A 12730-nucleotide genomic window follows, 5' to 3' on the forward strand; every position below is an offset into this window, starting at 1 on the left:
TAGGTAATTCATCCTCGTGGTTAAGTACATCTTTATATTGTCGTTCATGACTTCGTCATTTTTTAATTTACTGGCGCAAGGCTTACGGGGAACTCTCTTGACAACCTGGTTTTGGTGCACTCTTTGGTTGCATGGTGATTCAAGACAATATTGTTAGTACAAATGAAGTTGGTAAAACTTGTGTAAACGTTCTGTAAACGTTCTGTAAAACTTTTTCAAATCAAGATTCACTTCAATGCACCACAAAGACAAGATATGTTAATGTTCAAACCGTTAACTTGAATGTTTTCTTTTGCAAATATTCACTCATTTTGAATTTGACGCCTGCAACACATTCAAAAAAAGGTGGGATAAGGGTATTTTTACCTCTCTGTTACATCACACTCAGTAAGCGTTTTGGATCTGAGGACACAAAATGTTTCAATGTTTAAAATGTTGTTAGTGGAATTCTTTCCCATTTTTGCTTTATCTACAACTTCAGTTGTTTAACAGTCCAGGGTCTACAATGTCATATTTTGTGCCTCATAATGTGCCACGCATTTTCAATAGAAGACAAGTCTGGACTGCAGACAGGCCAGCCTGGTACCCGCACTCTTACTACAAGGCCACGCTGTTGTAATGCGTGCAGAATGTTGCTTGCTTTTGTCTTGCTGAAATATGCAGGGACCCTTAAAAATACGCTGCTTGGATGGCAGCATATGTACCTCCAAAAGCAACCTTCAGTATTAATGGTGCCTTCACACATGTGCAACTTCCCCCCTGCCATGGGCACGAACACACCCCTTTACCATCACCGACGCTGGCTTTTGAACTTTGTGCTGATATCAATTGGGACGGTCCTTTTCTTCTTTGGCCCAGAGGACATGACGTCACTTATTTCCAAAACCATTTGAAATGTAGACTCATCAGACCACAGCACACTTTTCTACTTCCCGTCAGTCCATTTCATATGAGCTTTGGGCCCAGAGAAGCCTGTGGGGTTTCTGGCTTTTGCTTTGCATTGTACAGTTTTAATTTACATTTGTACATCCGGCGACAAAATGTATTAACTGACAATGGTTTTCTGAAGTGTTCTTGAGCCCACATGGCAAGACCCTTAACACAAAAATGCCATTTTTCATGCTGAACCATCTGTCAAGACAATAAGTGTTTTACTTGTACTACTTAAAATCCATCTATGATTAATTGATGTTTTTAAATTCAATTGGGTTTTGAATGCAGGACTTTTGCAGAGTATTTCCACAATTTGATATCAGCTTTTTTTGTATAAATAAATGCATCCAGTCTTGTTGGACTATAATATGTTCGAAACACACCATGTTGTATGAATGCATAAGGAAATGTTCTGCACAGGATCCTTTTGTATAAACTGGTATAACAGTACCATCTAGTGACATGTTACACCTGTTTATTACGGCTGAAGGCTTCTAGTGAATATTTTATCACACCTATTTCAGTGTATAAGGTTTGAATGAATGAACACCAGACAGAAAGTTTTTGAAATGATGTGCTGATTAGAATTAGGACACTTTTAGATTTGCAGACACTTTGATATTATCAATCTGGAAAACTGTAATTATTTGACCGATCCAGGATACCCCTAAGTTCCAAGTCATTATATTTTCTATTTTGCTTGCTTCTGCTACTAGAATTCTGAGAGGATAGAAGCATTCACACCTCTATTGTGGCATTAAGCGGGTTTCCAACCAACACCTGTTTTCCCCGCTAGACCTGCCTGGTGGCTCCGGCTCCTCCCAGATCATTTCTCCTTAGCTTCCATCTGAGACAGACGCTCTTGAAAGCACAGCATTTGAACCTCAGCGTGTCCATGAAAAATCTCAATTTGTAGTCTTTCTGGAATATATTTTTGAATATTCGAACACTATTTCTGCGACATCTAAGTGTCTTTTTCATCACCATGAGTGGCAAACTCTGGACAGAAGAGCAGTTTAATTGCCCTGTGTGTCTGGAGCTCCCCAATGATCCGGTCACCATTCCCTGCGGCCACAGCTACTGCATGGCCTGCATCAAGGACTACTGGAGCAAGGACGACCCAAAGGGGATCTACAGCTGCCCCCAGTGTCGGCAGACCTTTTGCCCCAAGCCCTCTTTGTCCAGGAACACAATGCTGGCCGAAGCCGTGGAGCAGCTCCGCAAAACCAACCGCAATGGAAGCACGCATGGGACTTCCTCCTCCTCTTCCAAGTCCAGGGGTAAGATGTCCAACTCGGCCGTGCAGTGCGACATGTGCAAAGGAGAGGCCCGGGCAGCGGTCAAGAGCTGCCTGGCATGCATGAGCTCATTCTGCGCAGCCCACCTCAAGCCCCACCAGACCAAAAAGTCCCTCAAGCAGCACGAGCTGATCCCTCCGACGAGCAACCTGGCGGAGAAGATCTGCACCCAGCACAAGTACCTGCAAGAGTTCTTCTGTCGCCAGTGCAAGATGTTCATCTGCTGGCTGTGCACCAGCAACCAGCACAAAGGCCACGATTGTGTGTCTACGAAAGCTGAGCGCTTGGAGAAACAGGTAAGTGCAGATGGTTGGTGTGAAAATAGATTTTTATATCATCAATATTATCATGGACATTGTGCTGGTGTGAGCTACCATATGAACTGCATTGTCTTCAATGTAACTGATGTCATTGGTGTTGCAGTGTTGATTAAGTAGCATCGGCATTTTCCAATCCTATTCGAGAGAAAGCCAAACATCTCTGCAAATTAAATGTCCTAAATGTCTAAGTGGATACATGGCACCACAAGCAAGCGGATCATGGGGGGGGGGGAACATGGGGTACCTTTATCTACTCATTGAACGAACAACAAATACCGTTGAACTTGACATGCCTGGGCATCTTTTCCATTTTCCGAACCGTACTGGCACCCAAAACAGATACAAGATCAGTACATTTCTGTAAAATTGCGCTTAGATGGTTCAGAAAATTGTAACAGAAAATGACTAAAACTAAAAATACATCCATGGTAGTCATGGCAACCATCAGATTTCTACAGCAGTATTATTTATCAAAAATGTATCAAGGGATTCCAAGATTCTTTAAAAAAACAAAACATACAGTAAAAAGTTAGTAGAAATTTTACCTTTTAATAGTAAAGAATTAGCAAAAACAACACAAAAGACAATTTTTTATAAAATTTCATGTTCATCAACTAACACTACATCTACCAGGCAGTAAAATTATGCTTTTTCCCAAATTTTCCCTTGACTCAAAATGTGAGACACATACAAAATCAAAACATTTTCTGTCGGACATATAAGGAAGTTTTTTTTCCCCCCTCTTTTTTTATTTACATTTTATGGAAACACCCAGCACAAGGAGAAACACAAGGAGTTGACAATATAAAAGATAACTACGGGACGACACGGAACGACTGTTTGTCACACATTTCCACTGTGGATGGAACGAGTCATTCTGCTTCTAGACCTGCTTCCTGCTGGCCTCGTCTTCTTTGTGACGGGGTTTCTTTTCAAAACGCTGTCTTTTCTCCCTAAGCGTGTCATCGAGATGCCTGAACACATTCCAGTCTACATTCCTGTCCATTCATAAAGCTCACAGGCCGAGCACCGCCCTTTGCTGCCTGTCTTTGTGCCCAAGTTCCTCCTGCGTCTGGCACTGTGGTTGATCCAAGCTGCTTTTTTTTTTTTGTCTCGGCATTTAGAAAGTGGTGTCAGAGATGCAGGCAGAGAATCAGCAGAGGCTGAAAGACAGAGAACAGGAGCTGAAAGACCTGCAGAAGACAATGGAGCTGGTCAAGGTTGGTTCCCCCGTATCTTGGATGAAAGACCATTTTTTTCTTTTGTGATCACACTTTGAGATCTCACAGTGTGACGATGTGGCTCTCCGCTGCTTTCCCGCCAGCGCTCTGCCGACAGGGTGCACAACGACACGGGGCAGGTGCTGTTGGAGCTGCAGCGCTCTGTGGAGCGCCTGCAGGAGCTGCTGGAGGACGTCCTGGACCGGGCCAACATGGAGAAGCTGGGCCACGCGCAGGAAGTGACGGACAATCTGGAGGCTGAGATCGAAATGCTGAAGAAGAGGGACGCAGAGATGAAGGACTTGGTTCAGTGTGAAGACAACATCCACTACCTGCAGGTACAGGCAGGATTGTTTCAAGGTCTTTATGATACATTTTGAAATTCTGGGATGTTCTGCACTTTGAAGGTGCTGACAATGAATACAGAGGTCCCTTCTCCTCAGATCAGTGTTGTTCTGGCAAATGAAGTTGTTTGATTGAAGGAAAAGTCTAATTGAAGACTTGTAAAACCCTCATGAGAAAACAAGAAAAGAAAAGAACAGATGTAATTATTTACAGACACTCGCCAGTTTCTCAGCGCTGAGATGCGCAAGCAGAACGTGTGAGAATAACATCTCGAGGAGCCGCATCAGAATGTATAACAGAATTTCATTCCCCTTTGGTTTCACTGTTCCAGATATTTCGCATGGAGGAGTTGCTGGTCATACATATACATTAGACACATTTACCAAACATAACTTTCCCCCAGATGTTTGAATCACTCCGTGGCCCCCTGGACTCAGGGAACCTTCCAGTCGTGAGGGTCAATCTGGAAGCTTCCTTCGAGCCCGTACGGGATACTGTACTGGACCTCAGAGAGCAGGTGGAGGACCTGTGCAACCAGGAGCTCAGCAAGATCACCAAACAAGGTCCGTTGCAAGTGTCTTGCTTTTCTTTTTTTGCTTTTTCTTCTATTTACCTTTACTTGATCCTTTTTGTCTTTTGTCACACCAACGTATCACCTGCTCTTCTCCAGTCAATGATACAACGCTGCTCACATTAGGAGATGGTGAGTTTACAACCTAACAAATACTAACTTTATTATAAATAAAAAACCTTTGCCGACTGCAAAAACACATGTTTTGCAAACTAAGCTAGTTTTTCCAGCTACTTAACACAGGGGTGTCACACTCATTTTGGTCTGGAGGCCGTATATGGCCTTATTTGATGTCACGTGTGCTGGTCCAGTAAAATCAATACCAAGAAGTAACACTAAGTCCAAATTTTTCCTTTGTTTTACTGTAAAGGAGATAAACAAATTGTAAGATTGTACAATTGTAATTGTAAATTGTAAGAATCCTTATATGTAATGAACTGTTCCTCTAAAAAATACATGACGAATTAATATTAAAAAAATAGAATAAAAAAAAACAGATGAAATTACACCCAAAAATATTGTTGAGTTAAAAGAGAAATTCTTGTCACTGCGAGAAAATTTCCCACTAGAATTTCTGAGAAAATTGATTTGTAGCATGAATAAGAAGGGGAGGTAATGTTTACAAGACTAATGGTGGCTATTCTGGATATTAAGTCAATCTTTTTATTTTTGCCCGTTGTTTTTTCTATCGTTTTTGTGTTTTTTATAGAAATAAGAAAAGAGAAGATTGTTTTAACAATGTCACTAGACATTTTTTCATCAAAAAATTTTGTTTTGTTTTGTTTTCAAATTTCCAAGCAAAAAATACATTGTAAAGTTACTTTTTAATTTTTTCATTGCCGTTTTTTTTTGAAAACCCACTGTATAAAACCCCCAGATGCATGTGACAAAGAACGCGCTGGCCACACTAACAAAGATTTGATTTCAGGGAGGGGGCCACAAAATATTGTTCCGAGGGCCACAATTGGCCCGCGGGCCAGGAGTCTGAGACCCCTGACTTGGCACAATTCAACTAAACCACACACTCAAACCACAAAATATCTTCTATCTCCTGCAAAATGAAGCAAAATCGAAATCAAACTTTTGCACCCAAAGCCACAGACTTCGTCCATATTTTATCTTAACCAACTACACACTTTTGGGTACATTGAGAATCACTCTCATATTTAGTACGCGTAGCTGAAATACTAAAACGCTTCAAATTGTGGCGAGTTTTTTTTCAGATCATTCACCCGAACAGAATATATTTGGAAAGACACACACATGCTATTAATACACTTATCTTTCTAATTTTTCACCAAAGAAGTCAGTGTTTTTCGGACGACTTTTTTAATTGTGGAAAAAATAAGTGTTTTGAAATGGTAAACATGTGACTTTATGTCAAATTGTTGTGTCTCATGCAGAGAATCACGTTCAGTGCATTTAAATATGCCATTTTGAATAGCAAAATGAGCGTAAAGCGGAAAATGTGTTTACAGTTTTCGAGACTTGAGAGGATGTTTTGCTCTATGCCTGTTTTTGTGCCTTGTAGTGTGTAAGCAGTTGGAAAAAAAAAAGTAGTGAGCCATCAATTTCAAAGACTGCAGTCACATGTAACAATATCTTATCTCGTCCAGCTAAGGGCAGCGCCGGGCCGAAAGCTGGCATCTTGAAACGTAAGGTTTTTTTCTTGTTAGATTTTATATTTTTTGGTATATATCATATACATCTAAAAAAGATTTATCTGGTAAATTCTTGCCTTCTCTGCAGTGTTCTCGGGTCTGGGCCAACGCAACACAAATCAGCGCTCGCCAGGTACATCCTTTTCTCTGCCATCATCCATTTTTATTGCAGGCTTAAGCAACAACATGATTTAAGAAAACCATTGGCGGACATTATTCCTCACCAATGCATTTTAAGGGGAGAAGTTTCAAGTCCATTGAAAGAATTGCACCATAAAAGTCTTTCATTTATATTGATTCATTTCCTATTCTTGCCAAAATAAATATTTATAACAGATCATTTATTTATTTATTTATTCATTTATTTATTTGCAGCCCCTTTACAAACCACAGATAGATCGGATATCAAAATTAATTCTGCTGTAAGAGACAAGCAGTCGTTTATAGAGAGTGTATTTGAATATTTACTTATTTTTATATTTAGGTCTGGGCTTGAGAGGTCAAGATGTGAGGAGCAGAGACACGCCACGAGGTGAGAATCAATGTCAAATCCCTGAAATACAATTAAACTACAGCGGTGTTCAAAGGGAAGGACACGTATGTATCCGTGTTTCCACTTTGCCGCAGACCAAGAAAGACCACGGGATGGACAAAGGACGAGAGAGAGGGAGAGGAAGACAGAGACCGGTAACTTGCTGATGCTTATGTTTCAAACACTTTGCGATCACTATTCAGCAATGCTTTGTAACAGTCAGTCTGTAATTATATACTATAACTAACTGCATTATTCAAAGATTGTCTGCAAGTTGCAGGTCTGCAAATGTACACTTATTTAAGAACCTACAGCCATTAGCACAGGGGTACAGTTTATTTACAGACGTTGAAGTTCACTTTATTTTCACTTTTGTTTTTACCTTATTTTTATTTTATACATTTATAAATTGGACCTCGGCGACAAACTGAGTTTCTCTCATTCTGACTACTAAATGTAATAGTGATGAATGAATTGTCTCCAAGTCTGGTTTGGATCAACGCCAACTGCAAGGTAGATAAAGAAGCTTGATCAGCTGTTAAGCTGATCTGAATTGGCTTGGGTCTTTAAAACAGTGAGGGAGACCCACCCCAGCCCTGGACCCAGCCCTGCACCCAGCCCTGCACCCAGCTCTGCACCCAGCCCTGCACCCAGCACAAACTCCGGCCCAAGGCTGAGCATCAGACCGACCCCCACCCCGAGCCCAGCTCCGAGCCACAGAGAGTCCCGCTCTCTCTGGAGTAGATCCAGCCAGATCAACACCACCCCAACTCCTGCGGTCCCACCTGCTCCTGCACCAGCTCCAAGAGGAGGTAGGGGATGCGCTTTTGCACAAAATCCCCCCTCGAGATTTGCTGATCTCCTCCTGTGTTCGGTCAGGTTTCAGTCGGATGGCATCGATCAGCAGCATCTTCCGCTCCCATCGCCGCGGCACGACGCCTGCCACCCCGATCAGCTCCCTGAATGACAGCCCACCTGTGGGTGCAAACTCCTGTAAGATCAGAGATCCGGATCCTCCCTGATAGGAGCATTTGTCTCGTATTCTACCTTGACTGACCATTACGGAGAAGATTTTCACCTTTGTAACTTGTAAATGATATATGCTCCGTTCCACAGGGGGAATGACTGCTCTGCCCGAAACACCAACGGAGGGTAAAATGCCTCTTTCTGTCCCTTCACTCGACTCTGTCCTCTTCTTCTTTGGGCTCCTTCCATCAGGAGGCCACCGCCATCATCTAACTCCATCTAACCTTCTCCTCTCATCAGCTAACTCCATGTCTTCTTTCCTTCCGTCCATAAACCTCTCTGGTCTTCCTGTAAACCTCCGGCCCAGCAGCTCTTACCGTACAATCCTTCGCCATTACTCTTCTGCCCACATCCAAACTACCTGACACTTTACCTTCAGAACGTCTTACATGCGCTCTCCTTCTGAAACCTCACCATCTTCATCTCTGCTGCCTCCAGCTCTGCCTCCTGTCTCTAAAAGCCACTTCACTTGAATGCACCTGTTCAATTATTCTCTGTCCTCCCAGTGAACCCTGGTCTGTTCCTGGACCTGCCGGAGTCCGATTCCATGAATCTCCCCTCTGCGTTCCCTGGATGTGAGTGACTGCACCTCTGTTAACAGGATATACAATATAATACGTGATATAAAACGAAGGAAAAGTGTAAAAAGGAATGTCTTATGTAGGACAGTGACTATAAAAGTAAAAGTTGGGGAACTTGTACACAATATAATTTCAAATATTGCATAAATGAAGGTGTAAAAAAATAGCGTTAGAGGTAGAGCAAAAAAGGGCTGGAGATAGTGGCGTGGTGCAAAAAAGAGCATTCTGGGATTCTTGTGAGCAGCATCCGTGCCGTGCTACATGCGAGAAAAGTCTTAATGTGCTTGTAGTGTTGAACAATCTGACAGCCAGTTGAATGAAGGACCTGCAGCACGGATGCAACAGTTTTAGCTCTGAGGGAGGAATCCACCGATGGATTTTCAAAGATAGGAGCTGCACTTGGTTGTAATACAAGCCGAGCTCAGATAAAAACGCATGAAATCATTGAAAAACACAAGATGTGCCTGTTGTTTACAGAGGAGGTTTTGCAGGAAATTAATGTTGGGAATATGGGAGAAAATTTAGAGTTTTTTGAAAAGAAACGTCCTGAAAAAGCTGCAACAGGTCGTGAAACTGCACTTGCTTCGGTTCTTTTTTGAAACCTTTTGAAAGGTTTTTTTATTGAAACACCCTGCAGGTGAAAGCCAGGAAATTTAGAGAAGAAAGCCAAACGAATCTTTAGTTATTATTTTTTTAATAGTAGCAAATTAAGTTCAGCGAGTTAGTATAGCATAGTGTGTCAGTTAAATTCAGCAATAAATTGTGCAGCGAGTAAGTAAGTAAAGTTAAGCGATGCAGCCGGCATCTTTGTCCAGTCTCCAAGGTGACAACACTTCATAAAGCCAGTCTTTACATTCTATTTTATTATATACATTGTTATTTTTTTATGCATTATTTATTATCTATAAAGTACATTTTTCATATTTAAAAGCACCAAAAAATTATGTGGTTTTGGGGGGGCTGGAACGGATTAATAGCATTACAAATCCTTTCGATGGGGAAATTTAATTTGATATACGAGCAAATTGAGTTATGGGCAAATTAAACTTGAAAATACCAATGTCCCTGATCGGGAGATTTTTCGTGGAAAATTAAGAGTCTTTCAGGGCTTGGCGATTAATTTTTACATGGAGCCACATTAGAAACCTGAACTGTGTTGGAAGGCCGAAACCAACGGTAACAGACAAGCAACACATTCGTACAACGTGAAAGGAATAAAATATTTTTCAGTCATGTGTTGATTGACCTCATGTGGGCCGGATGGGGATACCTAAAGGGCCATATTTGGCCCCTGGGCCGGAAATTGCCCAGGCCTGGTCTTGGTTCTGATTTGCCTGTCAAATATTGTGCTAAACGTACTGTATTTTTACAATTTCTTTAAATTTCCTATTATCAAGTATTTGGAGTCTTAAGAGGATAGATATACATTTTATGTGCTTGAAACTACATTTCCTACATTAGTAATGCATGCATCAAGTATCAGGATGCAGCTGTGAAAAAGTGTGAAAGCTGTTGTATCGCCAAGGGAAGACGCTCAATACATGCAATGAGAAGATCCATAAATTGTGCCGCTCATTATGTTATTTCATTCAACCAGTGAGAGAAATCAACTTCAACAGCATTGAGGCTGCGGAGCCCAGGACCAGAGAGGAGTTCCTGCAATGTGAGTTTTAATGCAATGGGGGATGACTTCATTATATTGTAGCATTTTAGTCAGGGAAAACACCTAGTTGACGGTAAAACGTCCATTAAAATAAGCAATAGCTGTTGTTGGCCACAGCCACGCCACACAAGCCTGAAGTACAGCTACTGTTCCCGCTCAATTACAGGATAAAAATAAAAAGAAAAAGAATTCCTTGCACCCCAAATAAAACACACAAAATTCCCAGCAACCCCAAAATCACATAAAAACAAGCATCAACATAAACTCAACATTAACATAAAAATTTGTGACTCTACATTCTTTTATGCTTGTCCAGCTTCATACTTTATTTATTTATTATTAACTCATGTTAACTCTTACAGGGAATTTACAATAACATATTACACAGTTATGAAAATTCAAAATACAACATGCAGAGATCAACGTAGTCAAGTAGTTAAGTAATATTCTACAAGTACAGTAGACAGTGAGGTAAAGATAGAGATAAATATTCAGAATTTCTTAAACTATCAGAGGAACAGCACATATTAATGTTTTGGAGAGGAGGTCAGAGAGGCCAGACTGAGATGTTTGGGTCGTGTACAGATGAGGGATGGTGAGTATATTGGTAGACGGATGCTGGAATTGGAGCTGCCAGGCAGGAGGTCTTGAGGAAGACCAAGGAGAAGATTTATGGACGTAGAGAGAGCGGATATAGAGAAGAGAAGAGAAGAGAAGAGAAGAGAAGAGAAGAGAAGAGAAGAGAAGAGAAGAGAAGAACTTTATTAATCCTGAAGGAAATTGTTGTGCCAGAGTTTCAAGTAAAAAACATAACAGTAATAGATAATTGTAGAAAGGAGGAAGAATAAGAAATATAATGAAATATGAATTGTCTTAACTGTTAGCAGTAACTGCAAAGATTGAATGTAATTGAAATATGAAGTTAGTTGGTGTGAGAGAGAGTAATACAGAGAAGAGGGTTAGATGGAGAAGGTTTGATTTGCTGTGGCGACCCCTGAAGGGAAAAGCTGAAAGGAGAAGAAGAAGATTCTGAATTTCTTAAACTCCTTTTCATTTTTTTTTTTTTTTTACTAAATCAACTCCTTATTCAATATATGACTGTGCTCAGAGTTTTCTGGAAAAAAAAAACAACTTGAAATATAGCAATTATTCAAAAAGGTAGTACTAGTAGTACTCGCCGACACTTGGACTCGTTGGGCTTTTCTTCCACAGATTCTGTGAGCCAGACGCTCAACCCCGCCTCGGCCCACCGCCGGCTGCTCCTCTCCGAAGGCAACACCAAAGCCAGCCTGCAGGCGGCGGCGCAACCCTGCACCGACACCCCGCAGCGCTTCGACGGCTGGACGCAGGTGATGTGCCAGAGCCCCCTCCACGCCCAGCGCTCCTACTGGGAGGTGGAGTGGCGGGGCCGGGGCTCCTCCGTGGGCGTGGCGTACGGGGCGCTCAGCAGGAAAGGCTCCGACGCCAGGGCGGGGATCGGATACAACGCCCAGTCGTGGACCCTGGAACTCTCGGACACCTGCTGTACGGCCATGCACGACAACGACAAGAAGGACATCCCGATTACCTACTCCCCGCGTTTGGGCGTTTACCTGGATTTGTCCGCGGGTGCGCTCTCCTTCTACAGCGTGGCCGAGAACCTGACGCACCTCCACACCTTCCGCGCCAACTTCACCCAGCCGCTGTACGCCGCCTTCGGGGTCGGGTGTGGAGTCGGGGTGGGCCTGGACTTTGCCCTGGGACAGTTCAGCTCCATAACAGACAGCGTTAAGATCTGCCCTATATGAGGTCAGTTGCAACTTCCAGACCGGATGTTAGCACTACTTGATAATAAGGTCACTTTTCTCAAAACAAGCTAATGCTATTAAAGGTATTAGTATTAATAATACTAGTATTAGTATTTTCATGTGAAAATTGAAAATCAAATATAAAATAAAAATATCTGTCAGATTAAAAGTCTCCAGGTGTTTTGTGTAAACGGCTAGCTAGTTTAGGCCGGTTTAAGCCTGTTTAAGCTAGTTTGAGCATTTTTAACCCAGTTTGAGTCACTTCAAGAAAGTTCAAGCTAGTTTAAGACTTTTTAACCTAATTTGAGCCTGGATACATCTAGTTTGAGTTACTTTAAGCCAATTAAAGATAATTTAAGCTAGTTTGAGACAGTTTAAGCTAGTCCAAGCCAGTTCTTGGTCTGTTCAGGTAAGCCAAGATGTCAGCCAGTGGGAAAAGTACCATAAATGCTGTTGTGACAAAATGTAAAGCATATTTAGGCTCTAATAACAAATTGTAACCATTTAAGACTATATACAGTAAATGCAAAATATCTCCGAGGAGCATCAGCTGTTGCCTGTGTCAGAGCATTTGAGGTTGCGTTTGTGGGTCAAAGATGCTACTAGCACGATGGAAAATGAATTTAAAGTGTCTTCAATTTCAAGTTTTAAAATAATCTCAGCTAAGAACCACATCTACAATACATTCAATGTGAATTGCTCGTTGATGGATTAAAAATTAGGTGCTCACATGTAGGAAACATTGTAGTCTTTTTTTTTTATTTGACATCCGAGCCGACACTTCTGATAGTCT

General features: G+C 41.7%; 1 protein-coding gene across 1 annotated transcript; it reads left to right on the top strand.

Moving 5' to 3' along the window:
- The first annotated feature begins 1800 nt into the window (after positions 1-1800).
- trim25l (tripartite motif containing 25, like) lies at positions 1801-12544 on the top strand. The gene is made up of 15 exons (XM_086147474.1): positions 1801-2527; positions 3676-3771; positions 3876-4109; positions 4520-4679; positions 4787-4819; positions 6304-6342; positions 6437-6481; positions 6833-6880; positions 6976-7035; positions 7456-7692; positions 7760-7873; positions 7997-8032; positions 8413-8481; positions 10085-10150; positions 11363-12544. Exons 1-15 carry the CDS (start codon positions 1919-1921, stop codon positions 11935-11937), a joined length of 2421 nt encoding a protein of 806 aa, XP_086003600.1. The 5' UTR covers positions 1801-1918; the 3' UTR covers positions 11938-12544.
- Positions 12545-12730: the final 186 nt, after the last annotated feature.

The sequence above is a fragment of the Fistularia commersonii genome, chromosome 6, assembly GCF_037954325.1.
Source record: "Fistularia commersonii isolate RoL2024-O1a breed Wild chromosome 6, RoL_Fcom_v1.0, whole genome shotgun sequence".
NCBI lineage: Eukaryota > Metazoa > Chordata > Actinopteri > Syngnathiformes > Fistulariidae > Fistularia > Fistularia commersonii.

Excerpts from the sequence above, each read along its gene's own strand:
- trim25l (XM_086147474.1), top strand. The coding sequence starts at position 1,919 with ATGAGTGGCAAACTCTGGACAGAAGAGCAGTTTAATTGCCCTGTGTGT. Across the intron at positions 3,772-3,875 it reads AGACAATGGAGCTGGTCAAG|CGCTCTGCCGACAGGGTGCA; the intron begins GTTGGTTCCCCC and ends CTTTCCCGCCAG. Across the intron at positions 6,482-6,832 it reads CACAAATCAGCGCTCGCCAG|GTCTGGGCTTGAGAGGTCAA; the intron begins GTACATCCTTTT and ends TTTTATATTTAG.